Source organism: Cherax quadricarinatus, unplaced genomic scaffold, assembly GCF_038502225.1.
Source record: "Cherax quadricarinatus isolate ZL_2023a unplaced genomic scaffold, ASM3850222v1 Contig1339, whole genome shotgun sequence".
NCBI classification, from domain to species: Eukaryota; Metazoa; Arthropoda; class Malacostraca; order Decapoda; family Parastacidae; genus Cherax; species Cherax quadricarinatus.
In genome coordinates, this window is record NW_027196365.1 from 30,519 (window position 1) to 52,500 (window position 21,982).

General features: G+C 40.7%; 1 protein-coding gene across 1 annotated transcript in view; it reads right to left on the bottom strand.

The window, feature by feature from the left end:
* LOC128702520 (structural maintenance of chromosomes protein 4-like) overlaps window positions 1-21,982 on the bottom strand; it is a gene marked incomplete at its 3' end in the record, with an annotated part of 80,645 nt that overhangs the window by 22,436 nt on the left and 36,227 nt on the right. Inside the window, exon 2 of the mRNA XM_070080956.1 lies at window positions 6,554-6,857. Coding sequence (XP_069937057.1) covers window positions 6,554-6,838 — 285 coding nt within the window. The remainder of the gene's footprint in view (window positions 1-6,553; window positions 6,858-21,982) is intronic.

The window sequence follows — 21,982 nt, forward strand, 5'->3', positions numbered from 1 at the left end:
TTGAGCAAATGCATGTATAGTTTTTACATAAATATTTATGATGGGCTGGGATAGGTTAAGGAGATAAGATGTTTTCTAACTGTAGTTTTAAAAATGCCAGCTGAGTCAGTGGCTCTGGAGATTTCTTGTAGAGAGTTCCAGATTTTGGGTCTTTTTATGTAAATTGAGTTTCTGAAAAGATTTAGCCTGACATGGGGAATGTCAGAGAGTTTTGTGTCGAGTGTTAAGAGAGTTTATTCAGGTATACACAAATACAATTACACATATCACACATAGCAGCATATGTGCAGAGAACCTAGGACACCCAAAAAAGTCAGACAAAGCGACTTACAGTGGAACCTCTACTTGCGAGTTCAATCCATTCCATGACCTTGCTTGCAACTGGATTTGCTCATTTGCAGTCAATTTTTCTCATTTAAATTAACTGAAATGCAATTAATCCATTCCAGTGGAATTCTGTACTTTAATAATTTTGCTAATATTAACTTTACAGCTTATTTATCTATCTCACTTCATCTAATATGACATAATAAACAATATAAATAACAGAAACCTGATATATACTCTAAAATGAATAAAGTATGTAATTTATGTAGTGGTATGGGCGGTGTCGGCGGTGGACGACAGTTTGTCTGGAGACCCGACAAAATACTTTTTGAATAATTTCGTTAATATCATCTATATGGCTTATTTATCTATCACAGTTTATCTAATATGACATGAACAATATAAATAACACAGAAACCTGATATATACTCTAGAATGAGTAAAATATATCATTATACAATGGACCCCCGCATAACGATCAGCTCCCAACTCGACCAATTATGTAAGTGTATTTTTGTAAGAGAGGTTAAGAGAGTGGTGAAGCAATGTAAAAAGAGAGCAAATGAGAGAGTGGGTGAAATGTTATCAACAAATTTTGTTGAAAATAAGAAAAAGTTTTGGAGTGAGATTAACAAGTTAAGAAAGCCTAGAGAACAAATGGATTTGTCAGTTAAAAATAGGAGAGGAGAGTTATTAAATGGAGAGTTAGAGGTATTGGGAAGATGGAGGGAATATTTTGAGGAATTGTTAAATGTTGATGAAGATAGGGAAGCTGTGATTTCGTGTATAGGGCAAGGAGGAATAACATCTTGTAGGAGTGAGGAAGAGCCAGTTGTGAGTGTGGGGGAAGTTCGTGAGGCAGTAGGTAAAATGAAAGGGGGTAAGGCAGCCGGGATTGATGGGATAAAGATAGAAATGTTAAAAGCAGGTGGGGATATAGTTTTGGAGTGGTTGGTGCAATTATTTAATAAATGTGTGGAAGAGGGTAAGGTACCTAGGGATTGGCAGAGAGAATGCATAGTTCCTTTGTATAAAGGCAAAGGAGACAAAAGAGAGTGCAAAAACTATAGGGGGATAAGTCTGTTGAGTATACCTGGTAAAGTGTATGGTAGAGTTATTATTGAAAGAATTAAGAGTAAGACGGAGAATAGGCTAGCAGATGAACAAGGAGGCTTTAGGAAAGGTAGGGGGTGTGTGGACCAGGTGTTTACAGTGAAACATATAAGTGAACAGTATTCAGATAAGGCTAAAGAGGTCTTTGTGGCATTTATGGATTTGGAAAAGGCGTATGACAGGGTGGATAGGGGGGGCAATGTGGCAGATGTTGCAGGTGTATGGTGTAGGAGGTAGGTTACTGAAAGCAGTGAAGAGTTTTTACGAGGATAGTGAGGCTCAAGTTAGAGTATGTAGGAAAGAGGGAAATTATTTCCCAGTAAAAGTAGGCCTTAGACAAGGATGTGTGATGTCACCGTGGTTGTTTAATATATTTATAGATGGGGTTGTAAGAGAAGTAAATGTGAGGGTCTTGGCAAGAGGCGTGGAGTTAAAAGATAAAGAATCACACATAAAGTGGGAGTTGTCACAGTTGCTCTTCGCTGATGACACTGTGCTCTTGGGAGATTCTGAAGAGAAGTTGCAGAGATTGGTGGATGAATTTGGTAGGGTGTGCAAAAGAAGAAAATTGAAAGTGAATACAGGAAAGAGTAAGGTTATGAGGATAACAAAAAGATTAGGTGATGAAAGATTGGATATCAGATTGGAGGGAGAGAGTATGGAGGAGGTGAATGTATTCAGATATTTGGGAGTGAACGTGTCAGCGGATGGGTCTATGAAAGATGAGGTGAATCATAGAATTGATGAGGGGAAAAGGGTGAGTGGTGCACTTAGGAGTCTGTGGAGACAAAGAACTTTGTCCTTGGAGGCAAAGAGGGGAATGTATGAGAGTATAGTTTTACCAACGCTCTTATATGGGTGTGAAGCATGGGTGATGAATGTTGCAGTGAGGAGAAGGCTGGAGGAAGTGGAGATGTCATGTCTGAGAGCAATGTGTGGTGTGAATATAATGCAGAGAATTCGTAGTTTGGAAGTTAGGATGAGGTGCGGGATTACCAAAACTGTTGTCCAGAGGGCTGAGGAAGGGTTGTTGAGGTGGTTCGGACATGTGGAGAGAATGGAGCGAAACAGAATAACTTCAAGAGTGTATCAGTCTGTAGTGGAAGGAAGGCGGGGTAGGGGTCGGCCTAGGAAAGGTTGGAGGGAGGGGGTAAAGGAGGTTTTGTGTGCGAGGGGCTTGGACTTCCAGCAGGCATGCGTAAGCATGTTTGATAGGAGTGAATGGAGACAAATGGTTTTTAATACTTGACGTGCTGTTGGAGTGTGAGCAAAGTAACATTTATGAAGGGGTTCAGGGAAACCGGCAGGCCGGACTTGAGTCCTGGAGATGGGAAGTACAGTGCCTGCACTCTGAAGGAGGGGTGTTAATGTTGCAGTTTAAAAACTGTAGTGTAAAGCACCCTTCTGGCAAGACAGTGATGGAGTGAATGATGGTGAAAGTTTTTCTTTTTCGGGCCACCCTGCCTTGGTGGGAATCGGCCAGTGTGATAATAAAATAAAATAATAAATTTTTGTAAGTGCTTTTGTAGGTGTATTTTTGGGGGTCTGAAACGGAGTAATCTAATTCACAATATCTCTTATGGGATTATATACACCTGGAAAATCCTAGAGGGACTAGTACCGAACTTGCACACGAAAATCACTCACTACGAAAGCAAAAGACTTGGCAGACGATGCAGCATCCCCCCAATGAAAAGCAGGGGTGTCACTAGCACGTTAAGTGACCATACAATAAGTGTCAGGGGCCCGAGACTGTTCAACTGCCTCCCAGCATACATAAGGAGGATTACCAACAGACCCCTGGCAGTCTTCAAGCAGGCACTGGACAAGCACCTAAAGTCGGTTCCTGATCAGCCGGGCTATGGCTCGTACGTTGGTTTGCGTGCAGCCAGCAGTAACAGCCTGGTTGATCAGGCTCTGATCCACCAGGAGGCCTGGTCACAGACCGGGCCGCGGGGGCATTGACCCCTGGAACTCTCTCCAGGTAAACTCCAGGTAAACTTCAGGAACAAATTCGGTCTATAACGGCACCCAAACAGACTTCTGGATTGAAATAATATCGTTATCCGGGGGTTCACTGTATATGTGGCGGCGGCGGCCGATGAGTGTTTGGAGACAGGACAAAATACTCATTGAATATTTTGCTATCATCAACTCTACAGCTTATTTATCACAGTTCATCTAATATGAAATAATAAACAATATAAATAACATAGAAACCTGATATATACTCTAGAATGAATAAAATATGTCATTGTGTAACAGGTGGAGGTGGCCACAACCACTCCCTCTTTGTTGTGGTAAACACTGCCATCTAGTGACAGCCTTTTGAAGCCATTAAGATTTTTTTTATTTATTTATTTATTTAGAAATTTAGCATACATACAGATGTACAAAAAAATACAGGTAAGAGCAGCATGCCAAAGCCACTTATATGCATAGCATTACGGGCTGGCTTACAATTAACTTAAGATTAACTAAGCAATGATGAAATCAGTGATAAGACATTATTGTAAACAGATAACTATAAAATACAAATGAGTATTACAAAGACAGGTCCTATGGTTGCATGCATTGCTGTTCATTCAGTAGAATGGAGTATTCTGTTAGGTAGTGTATTTAAAAAAATAACAAAGTTTGGTTTAACATTTGTGTGATATAATTGTGAGAAACATTTAAGATATACAATTTATAAGGTTCAGTTATTCACTATTTATTTGGTTTTGAGTGAGTAAGTGAACTTTGAGAAGAGACTTGAATTTATAAACAGGTAGTGTTTCTTTTATATTTACAGGTAATGAATTCCAGATTTTAGGGCCTTTTATGTGCATTGACTTTTTGCATAGCGTGAGATGGACACAAGGAACATCAAAGAGTGATCTGTGCCTTGTATTATGGTCATGTGTTCTGTTGAGGTTGGCAAGATGTTTGAGGGGAGGGTTAATATCAGAGTTAAGTGTTCTATGTATGTAATAGGTGCAATAATAAGTATGGATGTTTTGTATGGTGAGTAGGTTGAGTGTTTTGAATATTGGTGGAGTGTGCTGCCTGTATTGAGAATTAAGGTTAAATTGAGGTTAAAACAATAAATGGAGAAAAAGAAATTGGAATGACTTATGCAGCAAGTCGCACCACCAAACAGTACCAGCAGGTTGGTGTGGTGACTCTGGAAATTTGAAATTATCCTAAGATAAGATAAGATTTCGTTCGGATTTTTAACCCCGGAGGGTTAGCCACCCAGGATAACCCAAGAAAGTCAGTGCGTCATCGAGGACTGTCTAACTTATTTCCATTGGGGTCCTTAATCTTGTCCCCCAGGATGCGACCCACACCAGTCGACTAACACCGAGGTACCTATTTGCTGCTAGGTGAACAGGACAACAGGCGTAAGGAAACGTGTCAAAATGTTTCCACCCGCCGGGAATCGAACCCGGGCCCTCCGTGTGTGAAGCGGGAGCTTTAGCCACCAGGCCACCGGGCCACAATTAGCGCTGCATAACTGAAGGAACCGAATAACTGATTGCCAGATTTGTGATGGCGGACCTGTATTTCCCATAGGAAATACTGTAAATCCAATTAAACCATTCCAGACACCCAAAAATATTAACAGAAAATACATTTTATAGATAATAAAAATAGTTTTGCATACAGAAATGGCATTACTAAATTCGAGGGTCCACTGTATATGTATTATTATTATATATCATTATTATATGCATTATATTATCATTGCATTATATTATTATACTAATTATATGTATTATTATACATATTATAATTATTATTATTATTATTATTACTATTATTATTATTACAATATAAATAATTTGTAATTTTTATTCACACAAAAAATATAAGATTTACTGTTATGCCTTATTGCAATAATTGTATAAATAATGTCAACCCATTCACAATTGCATATTGGAAAGGACGGTCAAGCAAATGGGCATTTCTCCCTCGTTGAGCTCAATTTCAATGTACTTTTCCTCGTGAAAGCAATCAAAATCATATCAATTTTTGTAATATATCTTCCATTCTATCAAATGATACCAAAAAAACGAGAATACAACCATAAAACCATACAAAATTACTGCTAAGAGACGGCTAATTGCTGAGAAGTGAACTTCATTAATTTATGCTCCAATTTTTTTCATTTTTGATGTACGTACGTTAAGAAGCATCTTTCCATCATACACTGCCCAAGTTTCAATAAGATAGTCCAACAAACAAATGAGATAATTCCTTAGATCAAGAGCCCATTACCAACGTCAAGGAACCTCCCTTGAGGTCTGCTCGCTCATGGAAATTTTGCTCACGTATGGAAGCAAAAAATCAACCCATCAACTGCTCGTATTTGAAAAAACGAGCACGTGGATGCGCTCACAAGTAGAGGTTCCATTGTATTTCCATTGGGGTGCTTAGTGTCTATCGGTCCTATTGCAACTCTCAAGAATTGACTGTTCTGTTAATGTAGGTTGCACAGTAGCACGAGTGAGTGTTTCGTATAGTGAGTAGGTTTAGGTCTTTGAAAAGTGGGGCGTGGAAATTGTCTAACATTGGATTGTGTGATCATTCACACTTTTTTTGTATTAATTGATAAATAAAAGGAGTTCCAGCGAAATAGTTTGGTTGACTGGAACTATGGAATTTGCCCCAAAGTAGGGCTTAAAGTGGGCAAAATCGTAGATACGTAAATATCGCTGATATTGCTAACTTTGTGATAGCATAATTCCACGAGTTTTCCATCAAATTTTGTACATTTGGTTTCATTACCTTCAGAAAAAAAATCTCTATCATTCACAAGAAATTTTTTTTTTTTTTTAAATTCTTCAACCCTGGGAGCATTGTCTGTTGACAACCAGAGCACGTATAAAAACCAGGACATACTTTTCTCGAATTTCTCGTTTAAAAACCAAATTGTTTGACAAGCAAGACATTTGACAACCAAGGTTCCACTGTATTATTATCCCTGGACTGTACTGTACTGTATCCTTATACAAGCTACAAATTTAAGCACAGTACATATCAGGAAACAAAAAAAAATCCAAGAGACTTGGAAAAATTATTAAATTCATTAATCTATTAAAACATAACCAAGAACTCTGTTACTTACCTGTCTGCCAGCATAACTCTTGAAAAACTCATTCTCAATGTGAGTAATGATGAGTCTAGGACCTGTGTTATCAAGGGAACATGCTGATGGTGGAGGAGGGGGCACGTATATATCGCCAATTTGAATTCCAGTTTCAATTTCGTCCTCTTCCACTTCCACACCTTGAGGTCCATTATTACCAGGCTCTGCAATATCCTCCCTTTCATTCTCTTTTTCTTTACCTTTGTTCTTTTCTTTGCCTTTAACACTGTCTTTCTCTCTACTGTTTCTGATGTTGAATGACATAGTGGCACAGAGCTTTGCCCTGTTGATACATAAACTAATTATTAACTGCTACCCCTGAGAACTTTTTATATTAATCTGTTCTACTGTGGATGGGTTGGTACCACACCTGCTTCACACAATGAGTGTCCACGGTTCAAAACCCTGGCATGGGTGGAAATGGGGGTCATGTTCCCTTACACCAAATAAAACCCCCCCTAAATTCCATCAATATAATGACATTTGTCTCTGAAAACATACAGGGTCTAAAGCCATCAACAAAGAACAAAATTCCTTACATCAAGGGACTGCTCGTGGAGTCAAATGCAATGTTTGCAGCATTCACAGAGACCCACGTAAAGGATCATTTTCACAATGAAATATAGATCCTGGGTTATAACCTATTCAGGTGTGACAGACTAAACAGGCAACAAGGGGGAGTTGGTTTGTACGTCAGAGTTGCTCATTTGCTCAGAACTACTAAACACCTCAAATGATGTAGCTGAAGTTTTGCCAGTAAAGACTGAAAACCAAAACTTTGTCATTGTGGTGGTATACAAGACTCTGGATGCAACTTCCCAGCAGTTCCAGGAGCAGCTTTTGAAAATTGACCACTGTCTGGAAAATCTCCCAACTCCTGCCCCAAACATCATACTACTGGGAGATTTCAACTTGAGACACCTAAAATGGAGGAGTGTAGCAAATAATATGATCGCAGAGATCACCCCGGGAGGCAGCTCTGATGAAAATTCTCACACACACACACACACACACACACACACACACACACACACACACACACACAAGCAGGGCCAGGAGCTAGGACTCTACCTCTGCAACCTCAACTAGGTGTGTACACACATACACAGCTATTAAATCTGTGCACCAAATTCACCTTAAACCAGCAAATATTAGAGCCTACAATACTAGAAAATACACTGGACCTCACCTTCATAAACAATGATGATCTGATATGTAATATCGCCGTATCAAAGACAATACACTCAGATCACAAAACAGAGGTACAGACATATATGCACAGGGTTCCTGACCAGCAAAATGTGATCAGTCATGAAGGTGTCTTCACAAAATTCAACATCAGCAACAAAAACATATAATGGGAACAAGTCAACTATGTCCTAAATGAAACAAACTGGGAAGATATCCTAAACAACACTGATCTGAACATTTGCCTAGAAAAAATAAACTGTGGTACTTGAGATCTGCTTGAGGCACATTCCATTAAGAGAAAGAAGAAGTAAACAAGAAAGAGAAAAATGTTCCCTATACAGATGAAGGCGAAGAGTCACAGAGCTGCTGAGAGGGGCCAATACATCTGAAATATGAAGGCACTGGTCAATGAAATTGCAAATACAGTGGACCCCCAGTTTACGATATTTTTTCATTCCAGAAGTATGTTCAGGTGCCAGTACTGACCGAATTTGTTCCCATAAGGAATATTGTGAAGTAGATTAGTCCATTTCAGACCCCCAAACATACACGTACAAACGCACTTACATAAATACACTTACATAATTGGTTGCATTGGGAGGTGATCATTAAGCGGGGGTCCACTGTATTGAACTTAAGCTGAAGGAATCTTTCAGGAGACAAGAATTGCAGGAAGAACGAAATGCCATAAAGGAAACTGAAAACAAATCAAAATACAGTGGACCCCGCCTTACGATATTAATCTGTTCCCGAGAGCTCATCGTAAGCTGAAATTTTCATTACCCGAATTAATTTTCCCCACAAGAAATAATGGAAATCAAATTGATCCATTCCTGACACCCCAAAATATGAAAAAAAACAATTTTTTTTTACCACATGAAATATTAATTTTAATACACACAAACTGAAGAAGACATACACAAATACTACTCTAATAAGAATAGAATACATGACACTTACCTTTATTGAAGATCTGGTGATGATTGATGGGATGGGAGGAGGGGAGAGTGTGGAAGTTGTTGTTTAGAAGGGGAATTCCTTCCATTAGGACTTGAAGTAGCAAGTCCTTTTCTGGGGTTAATTCCCTTCTTTTAATGCCACTAGGACCAGCTTGAGAGTCACTGGACCACTGTCACACAACAAATCTGTCCATAGAGCTGTGTACCTCCCGTTCCTTTAAGACTTTCCTAAAATGGGCCATAACATTGTCACTGTGCAGGTTGCCAACACGGCTTGCAGTAGCCGTGTCAGGATAATTTTCATCCGTAAAGGTTTGCAGTTCAACCCACTTTGCACACATTTCCTGAATCTCTTTTTTCAATTCCATACTAATTCTCACTCTTTTTACCCCAGGGATGGCACTAGAAGCTTTCTTGGGGTCCATGGTGACTTATTTTGCAGTTACAAGCACTAAAAATACTGGGATAATGTGAAATGTACCGAATGTATGCATAGATGCGACTGCACTGGCTGGCTTGTAAACACTGGCGCTGAGGCCACACGTGGGACGCATCCCAGACGAATTATGTAAGGCGAGCTTTTCATCATGAGGCGAGGCAAAATTTTTGCATTCAAATGGTTTGTATGGCAGATTTAACGTAACGCGATGCGTTTGTAAGGCAGGGGTCCAATGTAGTGGTACCTCAAGACACTAACAGCTCAAAACTCGAACAATTATGTAAGTGTATTTATGTAAGTGCTCGTTTAAGTGTATTTTTAGGGGGTTTGAAACGAATTAATCTAATTTACATTATTCCTTATGGGAACAAATTCGTTCAGTATCAACACTAACAGCCTTCTGGAACGAATTAAGTTCGTATTCCGAGGTGCTACTGTACTTATCTTATAGCCAAATCTAAGGAAAATAACAACATCCAGTATTGGGCCCCTGCTTAGGCAAGATGGGACATACAATGTACACAGATGACAATCAAGAAATGAGTGAGATACTAAAGTCCCAATACAGCTTAGTGTTCAGTGAGCTGTTACCTAGACTATGGGTCAACAATCCAAATTAATTCTACATGAACAAAACCCAAAATAGAGTCATCCCAAAAATCTTGGATATTATCCTAACACCACAAGACTTTGCAAAGGCTATAAATGACATGCCAATGAACTCTGCCTCAGGCCCAAACTCATGGAACTCCATGTTCATCAAGAACTGCAAGAAGCCCATGTCACGTGCATTCAGCATTCTATGGAGAGGTAGCATAGACACAGGGATCATCCAGCACTCACTAAAAACAACAGATGCAGCCCCACTCTACAAAGGTGGCAGTAAAGTAATTGCAAAGAACTACAGACCGATAGCACTAACATCCCATATCATGAAAATCCTTGAAAGGGTTCTAAGAAGCAAGATCACCAACCACCTAGATACCCATTAGTTACACCACCCAGGGCAACACGGGTTCAGAGCAGGTCACTCCTGCCTGTCCCAGCTACTGGACCATTATGACAAGGTCCTGGATGCTATAGAGGATAAACAAAATACAGATGTAGTATACACAGATTTTGCAAAAGCTTTTGACAAGTGTGACCATGGTGTAATAGCACACAAAATGCTTGATAAAGGAATAACAGGAAATCTGGTAGATGGATTATAACTTCCTGACAAATAGATCATGAAGAGTAATAGCAAACAGAGTAAAGTCTGAGGCAGCAACAGTGAAAAGTTCTGTTCCACAAGGCACAGTACTTGCTCCCATTCTATTCCTCATATCTAACAAAGACAGAGATGAAAGCCATAGCTCTATGTCTTCCTTTGTGGATGACACCCAAATTGCCATGACAGTGACCTCCATCGAAGGCACTGCAAGACTCCATGCAGATATCAGCCAAATCTTCAAATGGGCCACTCAAAACAATATAAAGTTCAATGAAAAGAAATTTCAACTACTCAGATTTGGAAAACTTGAGGAAATTAAAACTATCAGGCTATACAACAAATTCTAACCATACAATAGAGTGAAAAAGTTTATGCGAAGGACCTGGGAGTGATAATGTCAGAGGATCTCACCTTCAAAGACCACAATGTATCTACCACATCTGCTAGGAATATGATAGGATGGCTAATGACAACCTTCAAAAACTACATACACCAAGACCATGATGATTCTCTTTAACCCTTAAACTGTCCAAACAGATTATGTTCACATGCGTAGTGCTCCAAAAGTAGATCTACGTTTTTTACATATTTTCAAATGTTGAAAAAACATAGATCTACGTTTGGACAGTTTAAGGGTTAAATCACTTGTTCTCTCTAGGCTGGAATATGCACAAATAACCCGCACATAAAAGAGAGAAGCTTACGACGACGTTTCGGTCTGACTTGGACCATTTACAAAGTCACACTAACAGTTAGTGTGACTTTGTAAACGGTCCAAGTCGGACCGAAAAGTCGTTGTAAGCTTCTCTCTTTTATGTGCGGGTTATTTGTGTATCGTTCCAGTCACGGTATTGTGCCTTTTTTTGGTTATTTAGGCTGGAATGTTGCTGTACACTAACTTCTCCCTTTAAGGCAGGCAAAATTACTGACCTGGAGAGTGTACAAAGCACTTTCATGGCACACATAAGTATGATAAGGCACCTAAATTATTAGGAATGGTTAAAGTCCCTTGATTTATATTTCCTGGAATGCAGGCAAGAGATACATGATAATGTATCCATTAGGGCTCTTTATTGACCTAAGGAAAGTTTTTGACACAGTAGACCACAGCATCCTACTCCACAAACTTGACCATTATGGTATAAGAGGCCATGTACTTACATATTTCAAATCCTACCTTACTAACAGGTATCAATACGTCTCCATTAAGGACACAACTCATCATAACGACCACTGGATACTGGTGTGCCTCAGCAAAGAGTCCTTGGTCCCCTGCTCTTCCTCTTATACACCAATGATCTTCCCACCATAGATACGACTTAAGTCATCTCCAACTCAAATCTTGCCTCACTCAACACCATTGTTAATGAAGAGCTCCTGAAAATATACTGGATGACTGCCAATAAGCTTACACTTAACATTGACAAAACCTTCGATATTTTGTTTGGTAACAGAGCAGATGATGCACAATTAAACATTAAGGTCGACAGTGCCCCTATTGCTAAGCATAACGAGGGCAAATTCCTGGGCCTACACCATGACAGCACCCTGAATTTCAGCACCCATATCCAACACATAAAAAAAGTATCCAAAACAGTTGGGATCCTCTCTAAGATACGTTACTTTGTACCAAAATCAGCCCTACTCACACCATACTATTCATATACGCCATCTGTGCCTGGGGTTCAACAGCAATTACCCACCTAAAGCCAATAATAACCCAACAAAAAGTCGTAGTAAGAATTATCACACAATCCAATGCTAGGCAACACACCCCTTCCCCACTCTTCAAAGACCTAAACTTACTCACTGCTCTGAACATCCACACTTACTATTCTGCAATCTACATTTACAGGACCATAAATTCCAACATTAACCCTGAACTAAAACACTTTCTTGATAGTTGTGACAGGACCCATAGGCATAATACCAGACATAAACGTCTCTATGATGTTCCCCACATCCGGCTAAATCTATACAAAAATTCAATGTACATAAAAGGACTAAAATCTAGAACTCCCTATCTGAAAACTCTAGAAGTGCCGACTCAACCACCATTTTCAAAAACACCATTAAATAACACCTTATCTCCCTAACACACCCCACCAGTAGCTAACCACATGAAAACTACCTTAGCTTCCACATACCCAAAACAAAATACACTTGATATGGTGTGAGTATAATGCAGAGAATTCATAGTTTGGAAGTTAGGAGGAGGTGCGGGATTACCAAAACTGTTGTCCAGAGGGCTGAGGAAGGGTTGTTGAGGTGGTTCGGACATGTAGAGAGAATGGAGCGAAACAGAATGACTTCAAGAGTGTATCAGTCTGTAGTGGAAGGAAGGCGGGGTAGGGGTCGGCCTAGGAAAGGTTGGAGAGAGGGGGTAAAGGAGGGTTTGTGTGCGAGGGGCTTGGACTTCCAGCAGGCATGCGTGAGCGTGTTTGATAGGAGTGAATGGAGACAAATGGTTTTTAATACTTGACATGCTGTTGGAGTGTGAGCAAAGTAACATTTATGAAGGGGTTCAGGGAAACCGGCAGGCCGGACTCGAGTCCTGGAGATGGGAAGTACAGTGCCTGCACTCTGAAGGAGGGGTGTTAATGTTGCAGTTTAAAAACTGTAGTGTAAAGCACCCTTCTGGCAAGACAGTGATGGAGTGAATGATGGTGAAAGTTTTTCTTTTTCGGGCCACCCTGCCTTGGTGGGAATCGGCCAGTGTGATAATAAATAAAAATAAATAATCTGTGACTCCCATTAATTTACACCAATGACTGTCAACATAAAATTCTGAATATAGATTTGGCTACATAATTCTTAAGCTAGTTATAAGTTTGTCTAAGACACTCCATTATAGGAGCTTTAATGGAAACTATCATCCCAAAACAAGACCATTCCCATTAATTGATAAACTAATTGCTAATTTTTTAAATGTTTTGAACTACAGTGGACCCCCCGGATTAAGACTTCATCGGAATAAATAATGTTTTTGCGTCAAAATATTGGCTTGGTGAATGACACTGAACTCGGTATAAGTCATTCGTCCCAAACATGTCCACATGGCCTGAGCGGCCTGGATGCTCCATGTACAGCCTGTGTGCCATTGTTTACCAGCCAGTGAGGACGATCCCACTCGTTCATGCGATACATTTTGTATTATTCCATTGTTTTTAGTACTTGTAACTGCTAAATAAGCCACCATGGGCCCAAAGAAAGCTTCTAAAGAGGGTGAGAAACACCGCAGAATTCAAGAAAGAGATCATCGCAAAATATGAAAGTGGAGTACGTGTCTCCAAGCTGGCCAGGTCGTATAACAAACCCCATACAATCATTGTTACTTTCTTGGCCAAGAAAAAGGCAATCAAGGAAGTTATTGCAAAACTTGCAAATATGCTTACAAAACAGAAATTGCAAATACTTAAAGATGTGGAGACTTTGTTGTTGGTGAGGATCAACGAGAAACAATTATCAGGAGAGTGTTATGCAGTCACTTACATGTGAAAAGGCAAGGCAGTTGCATGATGATCTCAAAGAAAATGCCTGGAACTAGTGCTGATATTTGTGGATTTAAGGCCAGCAAAAGTCGGTTTGAGAGATTTAAGAATCGTAGTGGCATACACAGTGTGATAAGGCGTGGTGAGGCTGCCAGTTCTGACAGAAAAAAAAAACAGCTCAGGACTTCAAGGAGTAAGTTGTTAGGTAAGACACATATGCAACAGTTAGGTATCTTTATTATGAAACGTTTCGCCTACACAGTAGGCTTCTTCAGTCAAGTACAGAAAAGTTGATAGAAGCAGAAGATACTTGAAGACGATGTAATCAGTCCATCACCCTTAAAGTTTTGAGGTGGTCAGTCCCTCAGTCTGGAGAAGAGCATTGTTCCATAGTATGAAACAATATGGAGATGAAGTGACAGAATGGAGCTTTTTATAGCGCCAAGAGGTGAGACGTAGGCCACTAGGAGAGGTAAGAACTCAGATGTTGAAAGGTCAGGTCCCTCTCAAATCCAGCCGCTCTCACTAGTGGAAGTTGTCGAAGTGATTGCAGGTCTGTACCAAGATACCCTTGTGTTGCAGTGTCTGACAGATTGAACATTAAAATGGTATAAAATACCGACAGGTTGTTAGGTAAGACACATATGCAACAGTTAGGTATCTTTATTATGAAACGTTTCGCCTACACAGTAGGCTTCTTCAGTCAAGTACAGAAAAGTTGATAGAAGCAGAAGATACAAGAGGCTTAAAAATTAAAACCCCAACAAGTGTTCAATTGTGACGAAACAGGCCTGTTTTGGAAGAAAATGCCAAACAGGACCTACATTACTCAGGAGGAAAAGGCACTCCCAGGACACAAGCCTTTGAAAGACAAGCTAACTCTCATGTTTTGTAGTAATGCTAGTGGGGATTTCAGAGTGATGCCTTTTCTGGTGTATCACTCTGAAAATCCCAGAGTGTTCAAGAAAAACAGTGTCATGAAGCGTAAATTGTGTGTGATGTGGAGGGCAAACAGTATGGCATGGGTCACGAGGGACATTTTCCTTGATTGGTTCCATGGTGTGTTTGGCCCCAGTGTGAAAAAATACCTCCTGGAAAATTAATTGGAACTCAATTGCCTCCTGGTAATGGACAATGCTCCTGCTCATCCTCCAGACTTGGAAGAGCAAATGGTGCAGGAGTTTCTGTTCATCAAAGTGAAGTTCTTGCCCCCTAATACTACGCCTCTGATCCAGCCCATGGACCAGCAGGTCATTTCAAATTTCAAAAAACTGTACACAAAAGCAGTGTTTCAAAAGTGCTTTGAAGTGACCTCAGACACTGAATTGACACTAACAGAGTTCTGGAAAGATCACTTCAGTATAGGTAAGGCTTGGGAGGAATCGACTTCCAAGACTTTGAAGTGCTTGGAGAAAACTGTGGTCAGAATAAATACAAGAGAGGGATTTGAAGGGATTGGGGCTGACCCTGAGGAGCCTATGCCAGTTGTGGAAAGTATTGTGGCATTGGGGAATTCCATGGGGTTGGATGCGAGTTTGGAGGATGTGGAAGAGCTGGTGGAGGACCATGATGAAGTGCTAACCACTATAGAGCTGCAAGACCTTCATCTGCATCAACAACAGACCACAGTTCAGAAATCTGCTTCAGAGGAAGAGGGAGAGAAATGGAGGAAGTTGCCTTCTTCAACGATTAAGGACATTTGTATAATGTGGACAAAGATGCAAGCATTTATGGATGAACATCATCCTGACAGAGCTGTAGCAGGCTGTGCTGGCAACATCTACAATGACAATGTTGTGTCCCATTTTAAGGAAATCTTACCCCTTTCACTGTCACACCCCCAAATCCTGAAGTGTCTCCAGGTGTCAAAAAATATTCTATTATTATTATCACACTGGCCGATTCCCACCAAGGCAGGGTGGCCCGAAAAAGAAAAACTTTCACCATCATTCACTCCATCACTGTCTTGCCAGAAGGGTGCTTTACACTACAGTTTTTAAACTGCAACATTAACACCCCTCCTTCAGAGTGCAGGCACTGTACTTCCCATCTCCAGGACTCAAGTCCGGCCTGCCGGTTTCCCTGAATCCCTTCATAAATGTTACTTTGCTCACACTCCAACAGCACGTCAAGTATTAAAAAACCATTTGTCTCCATTCACTCCTATCAAACACGCTCACGCATGCCTGCTGGAAGTCCAAGCCCCTCGCACACAAAACCTCCTTTACCCCCTCCCTCCAACCCTTCCTAGGCCGACCCCTACCCCGCCTTCCTTCCACTACAGACTGATACACTCTTGAAGTCATTCTGTTTCGCTCCATTCTCTCTACATGTCCGAACCACCTCAACAACCCTTCCTCAGCCCTCTGGACAACAGTTTTGGTAATCCCGCACCTCCTCCTAACTTCCAAACTACGAATTCTCTGCATTATATTCACACCACACATTGCCCTCAGACATGACATCTCCACTGCCTCCAGCCTTCTCCTCGCTGCAACATTCATCACCCACGCTTCACACCCATATAAGAGCGTTGGTAAAACTATACTCTCATACATTCCCCTCTTTGCCTCCAAGGACAAAGTTCTTTGTCTCCACAGACTCCTAAGTGCACCACTCACTCTTTTTCCCTCATCAATTCTATGATTCACCTCATCTTTCATAGACCCATCCGCTGACACGTCCACTCCCAAATATCTGAATACATTCACCTCCTCCATACTCTCTCCCTCCAATCTGATATTCAATCTTTCATCACCTAATCTTTTTGTTATCCTCATAACCTTACTCTTTCCTGTATTCACCTTTAATTTTCTTCTTTTGCACACCCTACCAAATTCATCCACCAATCTCTGCAACTTCTCTTCAGAATCTCCCAAGAGCACAGTGTCATCAGCAAAGAGCAGCTGTGACAACTCCCACTTTGTGTGTGATTCTTTGTCTTTTAACTCCACGCCTCTTGCCAAGACCCTCGCATTTACTTCTCTTACAACCCCATCTATAAATATATTAAACAACCACGGTGACATCACACATCCTTGTCTAAGGCCTACCTTTACTGGGAAAAAATTTCCTTCTTTCCTACATACTCTAACTTGAGCCTCACTATCCTCGTAAAAACTCTTCACTGCTTTCAGTAACCTACCTCCTACACCATACACTTGCAACATCTGCCACATTGCCCCCCTATCCACCCTGTCATATGCCTTTTCCAAATCCATAAATGCCACAAAGACCTCTTTAGCCTTATCTAAATACTGTTCACTTATATGTTTCACTGTAAACACCTGGTCCACACACCCCCTACCTTTCCTAAAGCCTCCTTGTTCATCTGCTATCCTATTCTCCGTCTTACTCTTAATTCTTTCAATTATAACTCTACCATACACTTTACCAGGTACACTCAACAGACTTATCCCCCTATAATTTTTGCACTCTCTTTTATCCCCTTTGCCTTTATACAAAGGAACTATGCATGCTCTCTGCCAATCCCTAGGTACCTTACCCTCTTCCATACATTTATTAAATAATTGCACCAACCACTCCAAAACTATATCCCCACCTGCTTTTAACATTTCTATCTTTATCCCATCAATCCCGGCTGCCTTACCCCCTTTCATTTTGCCTACTGCCTCACGAACTTCCCCCACACTCACAACTGGCTCTTCCTCACTCCTACAAGATGTTATTCCTCCTTGCCCTATACACGAAATCACAGCTTCCCTATCTTCATCAACATTTAACAATTCCTCAAAATATTCCTTCCATCTTCCCAATACCTCTAACTCTCCATTTAATAACTCTCCTCTCCTATTTTTAACTGACAAATCCATTTGTTCTCTAGGCTTTCTTAACTTGTTAATCTCACTCCAAAACTTTTTCTTATTTTCAACAAAATTTGTTGATAACATCTCACCCACTCTCTCATTTGCTCTCTTTTTACATTGCTTCACCACTCTCTTAACTTCTCTCTTTTTCTCCATATACTCTTCCCTCCTTGCATCACTTCTACTTTGTAAAAACTTCTCATATGCTAACTTTTTCTCCCTTACTACTCTCTTTACATCATCATTCCACCAATCGCTCCTCTTCCCTCCTGCACCCACTTTCCTGTAACCACAAACTTCTGCTGAACACTCTAACACTACATTTTTAAACCTACCCCATACCTCTTCGACCCCATTGCCTATGCTCTCATTAGCCCATCTATCCTCCAATAGCTGTTTATATCTTACCCTAACTGCCTCCTCTTTTAGTTTATAAACCTTCACCTCTCTCTTCCCTGATGCTTCTATTCTCCTTGTATCCCATCTACCTTTTACTCTCAGTGTAGCTACAACTAGAAAGTGATCTGATATATCTGTGGCCCCTCTATAAACATGTACATCCTGAAGTCTACTCAACAGTCTTTTATCTACCAATACATAATCCAACAAACTACTGTCATTTCGCCCTACATCATATCGTGTATACTTATTTATCCTCTTTTTCTTAAAATATGTATTACCTATAACTAAACCCCTTTCTATACAAAGTTCAATCAAAGGGCTCCCATTATCATTTACACCTGGCACCCCAAACTTACCTACCACACCCTCTCTAAAAGTTTCTCCTACTTTAGCATTCAAGTCCCCTACCACAATTACTCTCTCACTTGGTTCAAAGGCTCCTATACATTCACTTAACATCTCCCAAAATCTCTCTCTCTCCTCTGCATTCCTCTCTTCTCCAGGTGCATACACGCTTATTATGACCCACTTCTCGCATCCAACCTTGACTTTAATCCACATAATTCTTGAATTTACACATTCATATTCTCTTTTCTCCTTCCATAACTGATCATAAGAAATAATGGAAATCAAATTAATCCATGCAAGACACCCCAAAGTATGAAAAAAAAATATTTTTACCACATGAAATATTAATTTTAATACACACAAACTGAAAAAGGCATGCACAATTACATGACACTTACCTTTATTGAAGATCTGGTGATGATTGATGGGATGGGAGGAGGAGGAGAGTCTTAATGTTTAGAAGGGGAATCCCCTTCCATTAAGACTTGAGGTGTCAAGTCCTTTTCTGGGGTTACTTCCCTTCTTTTAATGCCACTAGGACCAGCTTCAGAGTCACTGGACTTCTGTCGCACAACATATCTGTCCATAGTGGCCTGTACCTCTCGTTCCTTTATGACTTCCCTAAAGTGTTTCACAACATTGTCAGTGTAATAGTCACCAGCACGGCTTGCAATAGCTGTGTGAGGGTGATTTTCATCCATAAAGGTTTGCACTTTCAGCCACATTGCACAGATTTCCTTAATCTTTGTAGTAGACAACTTCTTCAATTTCTCTCTCCCCTCCTCCGAACCAGTTTCCTCAGGTCTGGCCTCTTGCTGTTGAAGTTGATCTATCAGCTCATCAGTGGTTAGTTCTTCATTGTCCTCCTCCACCAACTCTTCCACATCATCCCCACTAACCTCCAACCCCAAGGACTTCTCAATGCCACAATTGATTCCTCAACTGGCATACTCCTCTCAGGGTTAGCCTCAAATCCTTCAAAATCCCTTTTGTCTACACATTCTGGCCACAGTTTCTTCCAAGCAGAGTTCAAGGTCCTCTTAGTCACTCCCTCCCAAGGCTTACCTATAAGGTTTACACAATTGAGGATATTAAAGTGATCTCTCCAAAGCTCTCTTAGAGTCAGTTGAGTTTCTGAGGTCACTACGAAGCACCTTTCAAACAGAGCTTTTGTGTACAGTTTTTTGAAGTTTGCAATAACCTGCTGGTCCATGGGCTGTAGGAGAGGAGTGGTATTAGGAGGCAAAAACTTCACCTTAATGAACTTCATGTCTCCATAAAGTCGCTCTGCCACGTCTGTAGGATGACCAGGGGGATTGTCTAACACCAGGAGGCACTTAAGGTCTAATTTATTTTCAGTTAGGTAATCTTTCACATTGGGGGCAAATGCATCGTGTAACCAGTCATAGAAAAAGTCCCTAGTGACCCATGCCTTACTGTTTGCCCTCCACAGCACACACAAATTAGCCTTGAGGATATTCTTTTGTCTGAACGCTCTGGGAGTTTCTGAGTGATACACTAATAAAGGCTTCACTTTGCAATCACCAGTAGCATTGGAACACATCAACAGAGTAAGCCTGTCTTTCATAGGCTTATGTCCTGGGAGTGCCTTTTCCTCCTCAGTAATGTAGGTCCTGCTTGGCATTTTCTTCCAAAACAGGCCTGTTTCATCACAATTAAACACTTGTTCAGGTTTCAGTCCTTCACTTTCTATGTACTCCTTGAATTCCTGCACATATTTTTCAGCTGCTTTGTGGTCCGAACTGGCAGCCTCACCATGCCTTATCACACTATGTATGCCACTACGCTTCTTAAATCTCTCAAACCAACCTTTGCTGGCCTTAAATTCACTCACATCATCACTAGTTGCAGGCATTTTTTTAATTAAATCCTGATGCAACTTCCTAGCCTTTTCACTTATGATCACTTGAGAGATGCTATCTCCTGCTATCTGTTTTTCATTTATCCACACCAATAAGAGTCTCTCAACACCTTCCATCACTTGCGATCTCTGTTTCGAAAAAACAGTTGAACCTTTGGCAAGAACAGCTTCCTTGATTGCCTTTTTGTTGCCCACAATAGTAGCGGTGGTTGACTGGGGTTTACTATACAACCTGGCCAGCTCGGAGACACGCACTCCACTTTCATACTTATCAATGATCTCTTTCTTCATCTCTATAGTAATTCTCACCCTTATTCCTGTAGGGTTGGCACTAGAAGCTTTCTTGGGGCCCATGGTCACTTATTTTGCAGATAAAATCACCAAAAACACTGTAATAATACGAAATATTCCGATTGTATGCTTGGATGTTACCGCGGAGGCTGGCTGGTAAACAATGCCACCGGCGGAACATGTGAGGGTGGCTAAGGCCGCACATCAGACGCGTCTCGGACGAGCAGCGTTGAGCGGGTTTTTTAGCGGTATGCGAGGCAAAATCTTAGCGATAAAACGTATCGGTATGCGGATTTAACGTTATGTAAGGCCAACGGTATGAGGGGGTCCACTGTATCTGAATACATTCACCTTCTCCATACTCTCTCCCTCCAATCTGATATCCAATCTTTCATCACCTAATCTTTTTGTTATCCTCATAACCTTACTCTTTCCTGTGTTCACTTTCAATTTTCTTCTTTTACACACCCTACCAAATTCATCCACCAATCTCTGCAACTTCTCTTCAGAATCTCCCAAGAGCACAGTGTCATCAGCAAAGAGCAACTGTGACAACTCCCACTTTATGTGTGATTCTTTATCTTTTAACTCCACGCCTCTTGCCAAGACCCTCGCATTTACTTCTCTTACAACCCCCATCTATAAATATATTAAACAACCACGGTGACATCACACATCCTTGTCTAAGGCCTACTTTTACTGGGAAATAATTTCCCTCTTTCCTACATACTCTAACTTGAGCCTCACTATCCTCATAAAAACTCTTCACTGCTTTCAGTAACTTACCTCCTACACCATACACCTGCAACATCTGCCACATTGCCCCCCTATCCACCCTGTCATACGCCTTTTCCAAATCCATAAATGCCACAAAGACCTCTTTAGCCTTATCTAAATACTGTTCACTTATATGTTTCACTGTAAACACCTGGTCCACACACCCCCTATCTTTCCTAAAGCCTCCTTGTTCATCTGCTATCCTATTCTCCGTCTTACTCTTAATTCTTTCAATAATAACTCTACCATACACTTTACAAGGTATACTCAACAGACTTATCCCCCTATAATTTTTGCACTCTCTTTTATCCCCTTTGCCTTTATACAAAGGAACTATGCATGCTCTCTGCCAATCCTTAGGTACCTTACCCTCTTCCATACATTTATTAAATAATTGCACCAACCACTCCAAAACTATATCCCCACCTGCTTTTAACATTTCTATCTTTATCCCATCAATCCCGGCTGCCTTACCCCCTTTCATTTTACCTACTGCCTCACGAACTTCCCCCACACTCACAACTGGCTCTTCCTCACTCCTACAAGATGTTGTTCCTCCTTGCCCTATACACGAAATCACAGCTTCCC